This window comes from Trichomycterus rosablanca, chromosome 3 (assembly GCF_030014385.1).
Source record: "Trichomycterus rosablanca isolate fTriRos1 chromosome 3, fTriRos1.hap1, whole genome shotgun sequence".
In the NCBI taxonomy this organism is placed as follows: Eukaryota; Metazoa; Chordata; class Actinopteri; order Siluriformes; family Trichomycteridae; genus Trichomycterus; species Trichomycterus rosablanca.
The window spans coordinates 34,877,373-34,896,636 of record NC_085990.1 but is presented as its reverse complement, the minus strand read 5'-3'; the positions used below and the strand labels follow the sequence as shown (position 1 = coordinate 34,896,636).

General features: G+C 37.0%; 1 protein-coding gene across 1 annotated transcript in view; it reads left to right on the top strand.

The window, feature by feature from the left end:
- si:dkey-225n22.4 (collagen alpha-1(XXI) chain) overlaps positions 1–19,264 on the top strand; it is a 120,519-nt gene that overhangs the window by 40,794 nt on the left and 60,461 nt on the right. Inside the window, exons 12-16 of the mRNA XM_062991196.1 lie at positions 285–338; positions 426–479; positions 2,615–2,668; positions 3,255–3,308; positions 4,213–4,266. Coding sequence (XP_062847266.1) covers positions 285–338; positions 426–479; positions 2,615–2,668; positions 3,255–3,308; positions 4,213–4,266 — 270 coding nt within the window. The remainder of the gene's footprint in view (positions 1–284; positions 339–425; positions 480–2,614; positions 2,669–3,254; positions 3,309–4,212; positions 4,267–19,264) is intronic.

Here is a 19,264-nt window from a genome sequence, read left to right as displayed (position 1 = left end):
TTTGTCATACCAGTTAACCATATTCCACTGCTTTGATGTTCAGTTCTAATACCTGCATGCCCATTGTATTTGCTTTTGATAGTTAGCCTGGGTACTTTATCTTTATAATTACATTTCTTTTGATTTTGTATTTCTTAACAACATTTAAAGTGGTTGTGTGCACTGCAAGTATATTAAAATAACAAAAAACTAAAGTGGTTAAATACTTGTTTCTAAAACGGTGCACTAAAGTTGGTTTTTCAGTCAGGTAACTAAAATTAACTGTTGAAAATGTTGAACTAAAGGGCATTATAGGTGAACGAGGAATGCCAGGACCGCCTGGTAAAGAAGGTCAAAAGGTAAGATGTTTATTCACTCAATCACGATGTAACATTCCTGTGTTACAAAATATTGTGCCAAGCAGTTACGTTTGTTTCACACTGTAGGGTGAAACTGGTTTACGTGGGCCTAAAGGTGATCCAGGAATTAAGGGCATAAAAGTAAGTTGTACCAAATTATTTAAATTACGCACCTTTAGGATATGTTTAGACTTGGCATCTTTGATATGGAATAATAATTGTGCTGGGACTGGTTGATATAAGTTAAGAAAAAAGTCTCATAACATGCACACTGTTAGCTTAGTTTAGTTTTAATCTAATTCTACCAGTTAAATGACTAATAAACTTCTTATCTAGATTATCTTTTATGAAGAAAATATTTTTTAAGAATTATTCCTCGACATTTACAAGGGTTTTTTTAAAAAGTGTCCACACTTTTTTAAAACTCTTTTTATTAAAATTTCAGAAACAAATTACATCACTTTTCCACAAAGTCACCTTCCTTTGCGATGCATTTTTCCCAGCATTGAACCATTTTAACGCCATCAGCAAAAATGTTTTTGGCTGAGCGTGTAGCCACTGATGCACCGCTGCTTTCACATCATCATCACATGAAAATCATCTTCCCCTTAAAGCTTCTTTGAGCGTCCAAAATTGTGGAAATCAGATGACACTAAATCCGGACTATAAGCTCTCTCTCAGTCTCTTAGACACAACCAATTACTACTCCTCCCACCCTCACGATTTCCAATGAAAATATAAAAGTGCGGAAAGTTTTTGAAGATCCCTCGTATATCAAAGAACTTCTGCCACTGTAGAATACCTTGACAACTGATTGGCAGCTTAAGGGTTTAAGTCCCACCACCACCATACTGCCATTGTTGGACCCCTGAGCAAGGCTTTAAACCCTCACTTGCTTAAACTGTATCTTGCATTAACTGTAAGTCCCAATTGGTCAGGTGATAAAAAAAACCCAGTTTTAAACACTTCATTACCTGCTTTTTAAAAGTGTTACATTTTGACTGCTATGTGACCACGTTTTATGAGATTATATAGCCATAGGCAGGCAGAGAAGGTTCAAAAAATTATTATTTAATGAATCTAACACTACAAGCTCTATCAGTCCCTGCACACCACATCATCTGATCATCCCCACATCACCTGATTTTCCCCCACCATTCCACATTCATCAAGAGTTCTACATGTACCCTTCCCTCTACAGACTCAGTGGCCAGTATTAGACTTACTTCTTGCTCAGTTTTGCTTTATCTAATTCCTCTTATGTTGTAGTTCTTTGTACTTTTGTTTGATAATTAGTTTAACTGTACATAGAGTTCTTGTTAGCATTTAGCATAGCGTTTATGTTGGTCTTTAGCTTGGCAAGTTAGCATTTCTGTTATCATAGTGTTTAACCTAGGGTGTAATTAATTGCTTGTTATTATGTATTTTGTTTGTTTAGCATAATATCCTTAGCATTACATTTCACTGTGTTTCCATTATACTGTGGTGTGTTTTTGCATTCTTCCAATGAACATATAGATGTGCCTGGTGCCCTTAAATAATCAGATTTACACTGGCACCACAATTTATTGTTTAGGTTGTCCCTCTGAAAAAAGTGGTGTCCGATTTTATTTACTTTAGGTCTGCATGACTGCTGGTTTTCATTTACAACCAAAAAAATCTATACTGGAATTTACTTGTTTAATCAGTAGAACTTGATCCTAGGGCAATTAATAAATCAAATCTGATTTAGTTTCTGCCTGGTAGAAATACAGTAGAAATACACCAATTTCCTTTTAAAAAGGTGTTTAATACGTATTTCAGAGATTCTCTGTGTATGATCACTTTAGTTAGTCCACAAGAACTCATTTCTGATATTGCTTTGGTGCAGCCAATGACTTTTTGGGGCTTTTTAATGGTTATGCCTAGATCACTTAACTAAGCAATTCTGTTTAATGAGTTTACTCTGACAGACTGCTGGGAATCCTCAATAGTATAATTGTCATTTCTCTCTCCCCTGTCTATCCAGTAAATATCCAGTAAAGTTATTTCTTACAAGAAAAACAGCTTTACGTGCTCTATTCAATGTGTGTTTAACTGTACCATGATGTTGCATTGATGATGGTGTTGGCAGGCTTCACAAAGTTTGATCAAAGAGTCTGAACAGAGATTAAAATGTAACAAAATTGATGTTTAGTATAATGCTTCTCACATTATTGCTGTTAGTACAATATCCAGTTTACTTTGTAACAGTGTGTGCCATTTTACTTGTAACGTATGTCATTCTATATTTACAGGGTGAGAGGGGTCTGCAAGGGTTTCCAGGAAAACCAGGAGTTCCAGGACACGTGGTAAGCTCCGATACATAGCTTCTTTTAGTGTTCTTTTTTGTTTTGCAGATTTTTTTAACAGCAATGGCTGTCCTAATGAGCTTGGCCACTGGCAGGAGAAATATCTGTCTCTTCCAAATACATGAAATGTGTGTCTAAATAAAATTAATTTTACAATCTTTTAGGAAGGGGAGTTTATAGTTGCTTTTTTTATTGCGGTCAAAGACCTTTGTGCAGTGTGATTGGTGCTGGCAGACATGTTGTCCTGTTTAACACTAAATATAACTAAATAAATGTTAAGGTCCTTGGTTCGATTCCCAGATGGAGCAGTTTGGGTCTGTGTGGAGTTTGCATGTCTGTATAGGTTTCCTCCAGCAGCTCTGGTTTTCTCCCACAGTCCAAAAACATGCACATTTGGTGAACTAGAGATATAAAATTGCTTGTTATGGTGTTTGACATTGAACTCGAACTGATGAATCTTGTGTAACCAGTAACTACCGTTCCTGTCATGAATGTAACCAAAGTGTAAAACGTGATGTTAAAATCATAATAAATAAGCAAACATGCTCATACCATATACTGACAAATTTAACATTTTTTCAAACAGCAACCTCAAGGTGGAAAAGGTGAACAAGGACCCCCTGGAAAGCCTGGTCCAAAGGTAATCTATTAATTACAAAGATGCAGTTGATTAATAACACCAATCAATTAGTTTCTATTCTGTGGCTGCCAGATTCACACTGTCTTTAAAGGCTTTTAAAACATTGAATGTGTTTGTAAAGAAAGTAAAATTATTTTGCTATTTAATTGCAAATAGAGGTTCCTGTATATATTAGATAGATTTTACCCATTAGTTACATTATCCCAATATATGACAGATACCAATCCAGGTATCTATTCATGCATTTTAAGGGCTTAGGGCTAAAAACAAATCATCAAATAAATGCAATAATAAATTTATATTTTTTCTAGCTGTTCAGTTAAATTGGGACTGTTATTATCTCAGAATTAACTTTAGTGCAAGTACTTAATGTAGGGCAGTAAACAATACACATGAAGTATGCCAAAAAATACTTAAGTGAGCTTTACTTTTAATAAAACCAGTAAAGTCACTGCACAGTACTGAACCATATGCACCAGCTTTTCAAAACCAGAAATTGTGTGTTTACTATTTATCCACAGTTGCCCGTACCTAAATAGTGCAAACCCCCAGTCAAGTGCACTCTTCAAGAGTCATGTCTCATTTCATATGCAGTTCACACATGTTTTGTAAGCTCATGGTGGTCCCATAAATGTTTTTATACATTTCAAAGTAAAGAACAGGATAATTTACAGTAGACCATTAAATCAGTGATTTGAACCATGGTATTGGTGCTGTGTGCGGACAAATGTAATATAGAAGAATTCCTTTCTCAACCTACCCCACTTCCTCCTGGTTTATTTTGTATCCTAAGGGCAGGGGGACTAATTTATGTAATTGGGCTTAAATTGGCTCAGTTAAGGAAAAAAAGATGTTGTTTTATAGTTAAATCTTTGTTTGTCTTCTTTTTATTTCCCACACACAGGGTGACCCAGGAATTCCAGGCACTGATGGACTACCTGGCACAATGGGACTAAAGGTCAGTATGTTATAAAATGTGTATTAAAATGAGTTTTTAACATGTGGGTTGGTTGGAAAAAGTTGGAAAAGCTCCCTAAAATGCTTGTCGTTCTCAGATTGCATATTTAAAATTTTTTTTTTCTTTAAATGTTCTTTATTCTTTATCTGCATGGCAAAACATACCTGACTCACACACTCACACACACACACACACACACACTGTAAGGCAATTTACAGAAGCCAGCTTTTGCAAGTCAAGTCAAGTCAACTTTATTTATATAGCGCTTTTTACAATAGACATTGTCTCAAAGCAACTTTACAAAATCCAGGACCAACAGATACAAAAACCCCTGTTGAGCAAGCCGAGGGCGACTGTGGCAAGGAAAAACTCCCTGAAAATTACAGGAAGAAACCTTGAGAGGAACCAGACTCAGCAGGGCCCATCCTTCATGGGTGGCCTGGAGGATACTTTAAATAAATACACGATTTACACAAATCATACAAACACAGAATTAAATGATCTAAAAGTCATAACTGGTAATAAATAGATAAATAAACAATTAAATAATAATAGAGTTGTTATCCGCTCTAGTCTTCAATAAAGTCTGTAGTGATTTCTTGTCGTTGCAATTACTCCAGACCCGTCACATCTGACAGGAGAAGCATCGTTGTCCCGGCAGTCTCGACTTCAATCCTTAACCTCGGCGGGTAAACAGGTTTCCATCAGAATGCCCTCGGGGTAAAACAACAGAGAATGTAGTCAATAATGTACAATGCTGGTTGACAAACAGTTTTACAGAGAGTTTTAGACTCTGGCAGCCCTAATTATTACAGCATAACTAAAAGGGAGAGCGAGCAGGTAACTAGGTCATGAAGGCTTTCACAGGACATCAGCGCCCATCTCCCCACCGTCACCAAACCTGAGCAAGTTATTTTTAGGGCAAGAAGAAGCTGAATTTTCTGAAGGAAACCACAGAGTGAACATGCCAAGCACTTTACAGACAGTAACCACTGGTAAACCCTGATTGCCAGGACCCTGGTGCTGTAGCACCTATGCTGCTTGTTGCACAATGCGCTGTGAAATGAAAAAAAAATTGAAGATTTAACCTGAGACATCTGTGCATCTGTGGTTTTTATTTCCCTTTTTCACTTTATGTGAAATTATGTAAGGGCACATTGCTCATCTAAGTGAGAGTTCTAAACATACCTTAACGCTTAGTTAAAACTATTATAAAGAAGTGGATAAAATATAAAATTAGATCCACAATGCTTGGTTAGGCTACCACTGTAAACGTAGTGTCCCCTTAGTGGTTAGAATGGTCACAGTAAAAATAATTGTTACTCTGTTAAATGACTTTATTTGAAGGCAATGTTCTTGAGTCAACCATGTGCAATGTGCTACAAAAAACCTTTATAAAGGAATTGCAAGAAAGAATATTAAAGAACATAAAAACATATGCTACTTTAAAAAGATTGTGTCTCAAAAGAATCCCTAATGAAATGTCTTGTCTAACAAGGCACATCAGTCAGATTATACAATCTCAACTAAAAAAGCATTAGCAGTTCTTGTGTTTTGGCTCTCTGTACTTAATTCTTAATTAAATCGTACAAAATAAATGTTAATGTTAAAAACTCAGAAGTACTACTGGATATAAAAGCTGCCAGATTTGGCTCAAATAAGTATACAAGTGCTTATGAACTTTTATGTTTTTAAACAGTTATTTTTCAAATAGTTCTTTTTGGGTTTTACTGATACAATAAAAGCTTGGGCTCAAATACTCTTTAAGCCTTTACTGTATATGTGAAAGAGAATTACAGGTCTAATTGAATGTCTTTGTAGAGAATTGTGTTCCACCCAAAGCTGTTTCAGGCTCATCGGATAGCAATTTCACAGTTATTAATGTTAAACAAGGCTTACTAGATTCAGCACTGTGTTATTGTGTTGGTGCAGTTCTGGTCTAATAAAATGTCTACTCAATTTTAGAACACATTTTTTCTTACCAAATGACCACAGCTGTAAAATCAAACACATCTTAAAGATTTTCAGTCATGCGTAAAGTGCAGAAAGGACTTCTTTAACAATTACGCCACTGTAGTAATGTTATTCCATAAATTCTTGGAAATATGGTTGTGCTAAGCAGTGGAAGTGATCAAAGTAATTGAGGAGTACATCCTGTTATTAAAGTGATAAAGAAATGAAGTAAAAGCTGAGCAGAAAAGGTATGTGTGTGGAAAGGACAGTTACCCCACTAACACGTCCCATTTTGTAGGCATTTATGAATGTAGTAGCTAATGTAAAACACATGTTAGAGCCACTGTGAGTGAACAGGGACACTAAGCAGATCCAACTCAAGCAAAACACTGAGCTGACCACAAGTTTTCTCTAATTGCCATGTACACATTCTTGACTAATTGTTTAGCCATACATATAGATAAATGTGGTATAATAAGGGTACAACAATTGCTTGAACAATCAAGATGATTGGCCAAGTTATGTCAGGTTAATTGTGTTGATAGTATTAGCTGCAATAAGGACATAAATACTTTGTATCATGTTTAATTTAATTATTAAATTAGCTACAGATGTTTACAATTAATATTTTTATAATCAATCTTGGAATTAAATGTACACAGCATTACACTAATGAGTTATGAGTAAAAATGATATTTGTACTGTACAGTAAAGCCCATACTAATTAATTTATTCATTTTAATTAAATAAAATGTTATAACAATGGAATAACTACAGATAACTTCAAAGTTAAATTTTTTTTGTAATAAAATGTATTTCATGTCTTGGAATTTCTGTTAGTTTACATGACTTAATCATTTAAACATATAGCCGCTCAGGTGGCGCAGCGGTAAAAACAAAAGCTAGCGCACCAGAGCTGGGATTTCAAATACATCGTATCGAATCTCAGCTCTGCCATCCGGCTGGGCTGAGTGGCCATATGAACAACGATTGGCCTGTTGTTCATATAGAGGTGGGGTATTAAGCTGGATAAGCTGTTACTCCTCGTAACTGTTGCACTACGACCTCTGCTGGCTGATTGATGGCGGGGAAAGAGTGCGGAACAGGGTGTGTCTCTGCGTACACAACGCTGATTCGCATATATGCACTCGCCTAGTGTGGGTGACAAAAACGCATACGGCTGCTTCCCACGTGTCGGAGGGGGCGTGGGTTAGCTTCGTTCTCCTCAAATCAGAGCTGGGGCCGGCATTAGTGGAGAGGAAGCATGACGCAATCGGACAATTGGACGTGCTAAAAAGTTGGGAGAGAAAGGGGAAAAAGTGCATAAACAAAGTATATATATATATATATATATACTGTATATATATACCTGTATATACTGTATATATATATATATATATATAATTGTGGATTAAAAAGGTCTGTTTTAAATGTTATTAAAACACCTTTGACAACTCTTGGTAATTTTTTGGCCCTGGTACTTGGCCAAATAAATATATTTAATAAATAAATAAATTTATAATTTTTCAGTAAACTTTATATATTCTCTATGAGGTTGAGTTCTGGGCTTTTAAAAGGCTATTCCTCAAGCTTAATTCTAGCATGATCTAGCTATTTTGTCTACTTTTTTGCTTTTATTGGGGGGTTGTAGAAAATATTTTTATAAAAACCTTGGCCGACGATACAGAAGCCCGGTTTTTGGGCGTACACATACAGTAGCACTGATGTAATATGTTTGTGGTAAATCTGTATGGATTAGAAACCTGAATGAGACCTGTGTTAGTTTAGGCAGTGATGGTCCATTTCATTTGCGTCCACCACCCAGTTTAACATATACTCCATATTCTGTTTAGCTTAAAGCCCAATGTAGGCCTATGACACATTTGGTATGTAGTGTGTATGTCTAGACGTATAATTTGTAAACTTCAGGCATGCTAAAAAGTTATGTAGCCTGTTGCTGCTGAATGCTACAATGCCTGTAATAGTGAAGTGAATAATAACAATAACTAATAAAATAATAACGAAATTGTTAACATGCATGTTCAGAATCATATATTGATTTCTGCAGTTTTTCATGTACATAACATACTCTAGGTTTAATGGGGTTTGGAACAAGCCTTGCTACAGAAAGTGTGAGTCAAATCCCCACACACCAAAAGGAACAGAAACAAAGCCCATTTTCAGATGTCTTATCAAGGTAGAACAATACTGTTACTAAAACTCCACAATAAAAATCCAGACAGGAAAACATCTGCGACCTGCAACGGTGAAAGTTGATAGAAAAGGGATTAGAACTGCAGCAATCAGAGATGGATATCATGATATGACAGGATACTTTGGCCATCCTTGACAAATGAGCCCTCGGAAATAGAACAGACGGTTCAGGCAAAACTCGGGTGGAACCCATATGACACCAGTTCCCTATTACAACTTCTACCGTGTAGTAGTTTATGAATGGCTGCCACCCTGTTATAGTGGGTCAAGGTAAACTTGATACAGGACAGGAAAAAATCTATAAAACTGAAATGAAAATATATCAAACTGCAAAAGACACAAAACATAACCTATATACCATATATAAAACTTGCCCAACATGACAATGACAAGGTGTTCATCAGGGCAACTCCACTACTTTATACTAGGGAAGTAGTTTAGGTAATTGCAGTTAAAAAAGTATTTATTACATCAGTCAAATTAAATGAGCACATATTAGTTGTATAATCGATGAAGTTTACATTAAAAGTTTAAACACACGCAGGCACATGCTGCATTATACACTAATCAGCCATACCATATAGAGCACTTTGTAGTTCTACAATTACTGACTGTAGTCCATCTATTCTCTACATACTTTTTTAAACCTTTTTCCACCCTGTTCTTCAATGGTCAGGACTCTTCCAGGACCACTACAGAGCAGGTATTATTTAGGTGGTAGATCATCCTCAGCACTGCAGTGACACTGACATGGTGGTGGTGTGTTAGTGTGTGTTGTGCTGGTATGAGTGGATCAGACACACGCTGCTGGAGTTTTTAAATACCGTGTCCACTCACTGTCCACTCTATTAGACACTCCTACCTAGCTGGTCCACCTTGTAGATGTAAAGTCAGAGACGATCGCTCATCTATTGCTGCTGTTTGAGTTGGTCATCTTCTAGACCTTCATCAGTGGTCACAGGATGCTGCCCACGGGGCACTGTTGGCAGGATATTTTTGGTTGGTGGACTATTCTCAGTCCAGCAGTGACAGTGAGATGTTTAAAAACTCCAGCAGCGCTGTTGTGTCTTATCCACTCATACCAGCACAACACACACTAACACACTGCAGTGCTGAGAATGACCCACCACCTAAAAAATTACCTACTCTATAGTGGTCCTGTGGGGGTGCTGTTGAAGAACAGCATGAAAGGGGGCTAACAAAGCATGCAGAGAAACAGATGGACTACAGTCAGTAATTGTAGAACTACAAAGTGCTTCTATATGGTAAGTGGAGCTGATAAAATAGACAGTGAGTGTAGAAACAAGGAGGTGTTTTAATGTTATGGCTGATCGGTGTAGGTCTGTTGTGAAAGGTGGCAAAGGTGGGGGCGATTCAAAGGGCACAAAAAAACTCCAAGAAAAAAAGGTTGAATAATTCTTTGAAGACTTATTTATCAGTGATGGGCACAGAATTGTCTGAATGCATCTAGTTTACTGAGCCAAAGCAGCAGCCATTTTAGGTGACTATTGTGCCTATTTTTTATTCTGTGAAGCGTAGCCTATTGGTGTGCTTTTAACAGTAAATTTATGTTTTTATTTGGTGTGGGTTCGATATTCCAGCTTGTTTGGGAGCTGGGGTCAGAGCGCAGAGTCAGCCATTGTACGGTGCCCCTGGAGCAGACAGGGTTAAGGGCCTTGCTCAAGAACCCAACAGTAGCTGAGAGAACCCAAGAGAACCCAACATAGCAGAGCCTGGATTGAACCAACAATATGCTGATTGATAGCCCAAAGGTCTACCCACTAGGCTACCACCGTCCCTAAACCACCTCCCCAACCTTTTTTGCACCACGGACCGGCAGGGGCGGGAGGATTTTAAATAGAATAACTATACTGCTCACAATGAGCTTTTTTGCTGAAACGAGACGCTGCTTCCACCTGGGGGTGATATGAGATGATAAACACCTGTGTGTTGGAAATGGAAGCAGTGTTTTCATTGCTGATGTAGCAATCTCTAATTATTTATTCTTTCTGTGCGGCCCGGTAATAAATGACCCACGGAACGGTACCGGTCCGCAGTCCAGTGGTTGGGGACCACTGCCCTAAAGTACTCAAGTAACAAGGTACCTAAATAACTAGCACTGACAGGATGGTAATGGAATTATTTTATTAGCATAACTTGCCCTGTCTGGCAGATGCTAATTGGAGGTATTTTTTACAGAATCCTGCTAGTTGCTAGACAGGGTCAATCACTGTTTTCTTCCAGCCAGCTGGTGTAAACCAGTGTGTATACTTGTTTATTAATGTTTATGCACAGCACTTGGTGAGGATCATTAGGCTTCAGCCAGAGTGATGGGGCCTATATTAATAGTTGGGCTATATTGCTAAGTCACCTAACTTGTGATGAATTGTTTTATGTATTTGGTTGGGGTTTTTCACACTGTACATTGGTAATTTTAGTGACCAGACTACCATTGTTGTATTAATCTGTTTTTAACTCTTTATTCCCCATGATGCTCTGCCCTTATCCTGAAACCTATTCAAATTCTACTGCTCTTTTAATCTTTAAGCACTATTGATCATTGGCTCTATTTTTTAATGAAAGGTATTTGTTTGTTTTAGAGCCATTCTATATAAAGTACTGTGTATTTTTTAGATACCAAATTTGTAATAAACAATTTGTATGTCAATTTGCAGTCCTTCAAAATGGACAGATTGCCTGTGTAAATGGAGAATCTCTTTCTTTGCCATTTAATGGATCCACATTTCTTAGAATTTCCTCATCTCTAAAGTTGGGGTGGTGTAGTGGGCTAAATCCTAAAACCTGTTTTTTAAATGCTTTAGTCTGTTAAGCCTTAAGTCTTAGGGCTTTTTTTATTGATTTAGGACACAAACACTTCATGTGACACGTCACAACATCCAGCTATCGCTGAGCGGCATCAAGTGTAAACAAAGCAGCTTAGCATGGCTTTGGCAGGAGCACTGTAGGTGGTAGTCTTTGGCTACTGGGAGTTAAAAATCCTAAGATATAACAAAAGAGCAGCAATGTGCAAAGAATGTGGGAAACAAAGTAAAGACATTGGATCGATCACATCAAACTTCATAAGACATCTGAAAACACACCTGAATAGGTTTGTTTACTTTACGCTAGCCGTATAGCTGTCAATCAAGCTATATAAAATACTTTTTTTTCATCTCATTCTCCTAAGCTTACCCTGGCTTGACACGGTTAAAATACTTTAACAGGTTCCAAAGATTCTGACACACCTACTGACATTAAGAATTGAAACAAGCAAAATATATAGCAATGTAGTCAACAATCAAATAGAGATTGTAATTTTTTGTGAATAAGAGTTGTAAAGAATGTTGAAGAAAGAAATACAACCCCAAATCAGAAAATCTGGGACAGTATGGAAAATGCAAATAAAATAAAAACACAGAGTTTCTTACATTTACTTTGACGTTTATTTGATTGCAGACAGGATGAACCTGAGATATTTCATGTTTTATCTGCTTAACTTCATTTCATTTGTTAATAAACCTCCATTCCTGCATTTCAGGCCTGCAACACATTCCAAAAAAAGTTTAGGCAATTTAGGGCTAGTAATGAGGTGAAAAAACTAAATAATGATGTGATTCCAAACAGGTGATGTCAACAGGAGTCTTTGATGAGCAAAGATGATCAGAGGATCTCCAGTTTGTCAACAAATGCGTGAGAAAATGATTGAAATGTTTAAAAACAATGTGTCTCAAAAAAAGAAAGAAGGGATTTGCATATTTCTCCCTCTACAGTGCATAATATCATTAAACGATTCGAGAAATCAGGAGGAATTTCAGTGTGTAAAGGCCAAGGGCGCAAGCTTAAGCTGAACACCCGTGATCTACGATCCCTCAGACGGCACTGCATCAAGAACAGGCACTCAACAATAGCTGATATAACCACATGGGCAAGGAATTACTTTGGCAAATCTTTGTCAATCACTACAATATGGAGCTATATGCACAAATGCCACTTAAAACTTTACTGTGCAAAAAAGAACTCTTATGTTAACCATGTCCAGAAGTGGCGTCAACTTCTCTGGGCTCGGTGGTATCTAGGATGGACCATCACACAGTGGAAACATGTATTGTGGTCAAATGTCCAAAAACCAGGGTCTGTCATGGTATGGGACTGTATCAGTGCCCTTGGCAAAGGTCATGTACACTTCTGTGATGGCAGCATTAATGCAGAAAAGTACATTGAGATCTTAGAGCAACATATGCTGCCTTCAGGACGTCATCTTTTTCAGGGACGTCCATGCATTTTTCAACAAGACAATGCAAAACCACATGCTGCAAATATTACAAAGTCATGGCTGCAGAAGAAGAGGGTACGGGTACTGGACTGGCCTGCCTGCAGTCCTGACCTGTCCCCAATAGAGAATGTGTGGAGAATTTGGAAACAAAAAATGTGACAACGACGACCCCGTACTGTCGCACATCTTAAGACGTGTTTGCAGGAAGAATGAGACAAAATAAAAGCTGAAACACTAAATCACTTGATATCCCCGGTGCCTAAACATCTTTTAAGTGTGGTGAAAAGGAATGGCAACATTACAAAGTGGTAAATGCTTTAGTGTCCCAACTTCTTTTGGAATGTGTTGCAGGCCTGAAATGCAGGGATGGATTATTAATAAATGAAATAAAGTTGAGCAGACAAAACATGAAATATCTCAGTTTTATACTGTCTGCAATCAAATAAAAGTCAAAGTAAATGTAAGAAACTCCCAACAAACATACAGTTGTATTTTCCACACAAAGTTAATCTGTTGTGTTTTTTTGATCTGAACTTATATATTAGTTATTATTGTTACACTACATTTACCATATGCCTTGTGTATGTTATATACTGACTTGATTTAAACTCTAGCCTAAAGACTTAGAATATACGTATGTTCATATGTTATTTTTTGTTGCTTTTTGTGAGGTTTAAAGATTTTATCCTTTTCATACCTGTGTTTAATTAATTTTGCTTTGTTATATTTTCTCATGCTTATTTAGAAGTACTTGACCTTGCAGACACAACAAAAAACCTCAACGTTTTTTGTATGGATCGTGTTTTGGCTGGGTTTGTTATATTAAACATCTACTACAGGAAAGTAAAAGTAGATAACCTCCAGTAGTGAAATCCTGGGTGGACGCCATCATTTTCAGGATTACGAGGATAATTAAAAGACCATAAAACTGCAGTGGCTGCACATAAAGCGAAGCTGTTAGATAATAAGGCCATTTCGGGTCGTTCTGCTGTGATGTGGTTTTCATGGTGTGACATTATATGGCTGAGTAATGTTGCAGGCCTGTGCTTGATATATGTAAATATACATAAAACACAAACACCAAATGTACATAAATGTCTAATTAATAAATTGCACTGGCAGCTAAGATAGGTCTTTTTAAGTCAGTCAACACAGACACAATCACACCCACGGACACAGATTGGTTACAGTGACGCTGTGCGCTCTGCATTTGTTTTAGCTTCCATTTTTACTAGACTGTTTTAGTGTAGTGTAGTAGCTTTGTCTTTGCACCTTTATAGGTCTGTAAAATCAGGACTATAAATGCTTTACTATTGCAAACTGACAGATTAACTGTATTTACATTTTAATGGGGCCAAACACATTTTTCTGCACTACTGAATTGAAGTACAGTAATAATATTACTTTTAAAGCACTCATTCAGATATCAATGTCATACCTTTTGAGTCTTAAATACAGTAAATACAATTAGTTACCAATTAATTCATTACACGGAAGAAGACACAAGTAATGACAAACAACTGAAAAGACCAACTTTACCCTTAATGGAGAAGATGTTTAAGTGTTAGACAGCTTTTGCCTACTTCAATTATTAATATGATCCAGTAGTCAGGAAATATAAGACAGCATGGTACTTGGCAGATCAAGAATGAGGGGAGAAAAAGACCAAAAAATAAATAATGGGTGTGTATATTTTGGTCATTTTGACAGATCAAGTACTTGGAAGACTTGGACTTCATGAATGAGGTTTCTGTGTTTGACAGGCTGCTGTTTTGATTCACTTGTCACCTCTTATGAGACACTGGCTTTAAACAAGTATGAACTGGCATATGTAACCTGCACATCATTGCTTACATTAGGCAATAACAATGATTAATTTACATATACATTTAATCTATGAACACATTACGGTGCGTTCACAGCGTTTTAATTCTTAAGTGGATGAGTCACACATTGCAATCCCCAGTTATCCACTTAATTAAAGCAACAAGCAGCTGTTGTTACAAATTAATCAATGTGCTTGGTAATACACACTCAACATGTTATAATTACTTAAATAAGGGCAATAAAAGAGTCGCTTTCATTTATGCAAACAGTCAGATATATTGCCAAGTACTTAAGTCTATAAGTACTTGCTGATACACTCGCATGCTGCTTTCTTTATTTTAACTATGCATAAAACAATAGTCATCTACATCTGCAAATTAATGTTCAACTATTTAAAAAAGTAACCTTATTTGCAAAACCCAAACTTTTAACGATTGGCTGTTGTTCATACAGAGTGGAAGCCAGATAGGGACTCCTCATAACCGAGGCAATTACGAACTCTGCTGGCTGATTGATGGCGCCTGCACAGAGTCCAGGAATAATGCGTTGATCAGAGTATGGCTTTCCGTACACAAAGCTGATCTGCATATGAACTCGCCTTGTGTAGGTCAAAAGGTGCAGTCAGCTACTGCACACGTGTCGGAGGGGGCGTGTGTCAGTCTTGCCCACAGGGTGGGGATCGGCATCAATAGAGAGGAAGCGTAATGCAATTGGGTAATTGGATGCACTAAAAAAGGGGAGAAAATGCATAAACAAAAATATTTTAAAAATTGACAATGCATTTAAACTTTATACTTATGAACAGAAAAAAATTAATTACAAGTATAACCAAGGTAAAGGTATGCTTTGGTTCAGTGGCAGTTCTTAGAGATCCTACAGAGAGCTGTATAGCATACCGCGAGACCCACTATACAACTCTGATTTTACCACCTCTTGTGCAGGTGTCTTGACCAGCCAGCAGACTTTACATTCGTCAAGGATATACTAGGATAGTGACCCAGTCAAGGATATACAAGGGTTCTTCAAAAAGTTTCTGCACTTTTTTAAACTCTATTTGTTAATAATTTCAAAAACAAATTACATCACTTTTCTACATAATCACCTTCCGATGCATTTTTCCAGCATCATACCAACTTTTTAATGCCATCAGCAAAAAATGTTTTTGGTTGAGCAAGTAGCCACTGATGCACTGCTGCTTTCACATCATCATCTTGAATCATCACATGAAAATCTTCTTCTCCTTAAAGCTTCTTTGAGTGGTCCAAAAAGGTGGAAATCAGATAACACTAAATCTGGACTATAAGCTCTCTCTCAGTCTCTCAGACACGACCAATAACTACTCCTCCCATCCTCACTGTTCCCAACCAAAATATAAAAGTGCGAAAAACTTTTTGAAGATCCCTTGTATATAGTGTCTACAGGAGCTAAAGTGACTGTTTAAACTTATGATAGTGATCAAGTTGGGTGTATTCTGATGTTATGAGCAGTTTAAAATGCGAAAATTACTGCACACAACGAAAAGAAATGTTGTGTTTTGTGTATTGTAATGTGTTATGGGTTATCAGAGAAAATGGTTGTCTGAAATGTTCATAGCTTTTGGATAAAAGCTTTTTCTTAGCTGATGTTTATTTTGAGGGTCCAATAACGCCTTCCTGATTGTGGAAGAGCAAACACTTTAATGCATGTGTGACAAGAATCGTTACAGATGATAGCACTGTAACTGTATTCCTACAATTTTCTGGACATTGTTTATGATCTTTTGTGAGGCTGCCTTCACACCACCATGCAATGTTTTAGTACTGTATTTATTAGGGCCGCTAGATATGCCTTTATGTCCTTAGATATATTTACCCCTAATAACTTGGACACTCTTTTCGTCATGTCTCCATTGATTGATAAGTGCCTCATTGGTCTTGTAGATGTCCAGGGTAAAATATTTTTGTGAACAGCACCACATAAGGTTCTCTTCCTCCTCATTGTAGGCTAATTCATTTTTGTGATTAGCCAAATCAGATCAGTCATTTTCTACATTAAAGATAGAATTGCTGTAGAGGAGGGCTTAGTACACAACCTTGTGGGTCCCCAGACACTACTGTAAAGGTTGTGGAAAGACAGGAGCCCAATCTGATTGGCTGGGATAGTAAAAAGTCCAATATTTAATCCAATTACATTTAGTCCAATTTCCACAAATGAAATTTATACTGATGCTGATCTGTGAAGGGTTAACTGACTGCTTTATTCTGTAAGAGAATCATTTACATTTTCTGCATTTAGCAGACGCTTTTATCCAAAGCGACTTACAGTACTGTGAAAGCATATATTATATATAAGCAATTGAGGGTTAAGGTCCTTGCTCAAGGGCCCAAGAGTGGCCACCTGAGATTGGTGGGGCTTGAAAAGGTGACCTTTCAATTACTAGTCCAGTACTTTAACCGCTAGGCTACAACTGCCCTATCAGACTCTCAAAACATTTAATGAAGATAGGTGTTAGTTACTAAATGGTAGCTGATCTCTTTGGTACTTGGACAATCCTTTTGAGGCATCTAGAACATTTTGCTTTAGACAAAGACAGATTAAAGATATTTGTAAATACCCCTGCCAGATGTTCCACTCTTCCTCTTAGAGCTTGCCATAGTACACTATAAGGGCCTGCAGCCTTCCAGTCATTAATTTTCTTTAATACCTGTCCCACATCTAGAGTGTTGACTGTGAACATCTGCTCTACAGAATGAGATTGTATTCCTGCTGGCTTAAATCTGTTGCACGGATCAAAACAAGCAAATAAGTTAGTTAGGTGGTCGGCCAATGTTAAGTCATTGTCTATTGTATAGCTTCTGTTATTTTTATAGTCAGTCATGACTTTGAGTCCTTGCCACATGTGTTGGCTGCCTGTATTCCTAAAAGGGTCCTCAATCTGTTGATTATAGTTGTAATCAGACATAATTACAGCTTATACTGCATGTACTGACTGTAGTGCATTATGCATGTGAACTACTGTAGATTTGGTAACTCAAATTCCACACATCACCTAAATTGCAATTCATTCCCAACCATTCAGCTGAACTTTTTATTGCATGTCTTATCGTATAACGTCAGTTTTTTTAAACCTATTTAAACCATATGCTAGCAGAACGAGACAGTAGCAGCATTCACATACATAGATGTGCTATGCATCACTGAGTCCGTGCTTTAATTTGTAATCAGCACGGATGCTATATTTATCAGAGACAAGTTTTACATGGGCATGTATAAAGGAATCCAATTACTACCATGTAATTTGGAGAATACTGAGTCTACTTTGGCTTTTGCCAGTCGATACCTCTCATCACATTGATTTCACTCGGGATTAGGTCTTGTAATTAAAGAGAGCACATGTTTTTTGTCCTTTGAATTTAAACAACATGGCGAATTACAGCTTCTGATTCAGGAGACTGATTTTGACAGACAGAAGCATATAGAAGACTGAATGTATACACTGTTTTAATAGTAATTGGGAGGTTTATTTTACACTATGCATTGATTTCTATTGTATGAGACTGTATTTTAACAGACAGAAATTATGGCTTAATCAGGGCTTAATGGTCAAAACCGCATTTAGAAACATAAAATATTTTACCTAATCGACCAGTAAACTACAGTTCTACAAGATTTTAAAGTGCATCTGTGGCAGTTTATGCCTATTCTGTAAAAATAGCATTTGTTAGGTCAGGTCTGAGTCTGATAACAATTTGTCTGATTTATTTTTTATGAAGTAGCACTGCATTTAACAATGTACACTGTGCTACATGTAAAAAATACATACAAAAATAATTAAGTAGGGCTGGCTCGATACCACTTTTTTATGTCCGATACCAATACCAATACTGCAAATTGAGTATCTGCTGATACCAATACCAATCCGATACCGTCATTTCTCCTCTCAAACAACTAAGCAGTAATAATACATGTGTCAATGCACCATGGTTAAACTAGCTATCTAAATAACAATGCTCAGACTGTGAAACAAATATTCTAAATACAGAACCTACAACATCACACTTATACAAAACTGCTTAACTTTTACACACACAACATTTAGCAGCATTTTTGGTTTCACTTACGTTCGAGCTGTTGTTCAAGTGACACATCTCGCTTTATGGCGTGTCGTCCAAAGTGTCAAAGATGTGGATGTCAATCAAACGTGATGGACCAATTAGAACTGACGCAGAGTTGAGATTTTCCATCAAACTTCTGTCACATTTTTAGATTTTGAAGAGGACATCTGTGGCTAAACGGGAAACGGTGTAGTTTGTTTTATTTCATAACACTAATGAATTAATCGTTGAGGATGTGAGATATCTTCAAGCCAGGACAAGATAGGTTTCAGGTGAGCGATTTATTATTTATAAAGTGATTGTTATTGTGTTTAAACAGTGTTGTTGGTTGTGGCGGTAGTAGATGATTTTTTTTTAATGCTAAAAGTTTAAGTAGATCAGTGTGTTTTCATTTCTGAATGGCTGTTGCAGATGAGTTGTAGATCAGTGGCACATGCTAATGATGTCATCAAGATGCACCTTGTTATGGCAGTTGCCTAGTGAGCTGGCAATAAACGGCACTCTGTTGGAACGTATCTTCGTGTGTTATTTGCTTTACACACAAACAATGGTTTTATTTACATCAAGTGTTATTTACATTAAGTGTTATTTACATTAAGCAACAGTATTGGATCGGATTAAACGTTTTTTTCCTTCC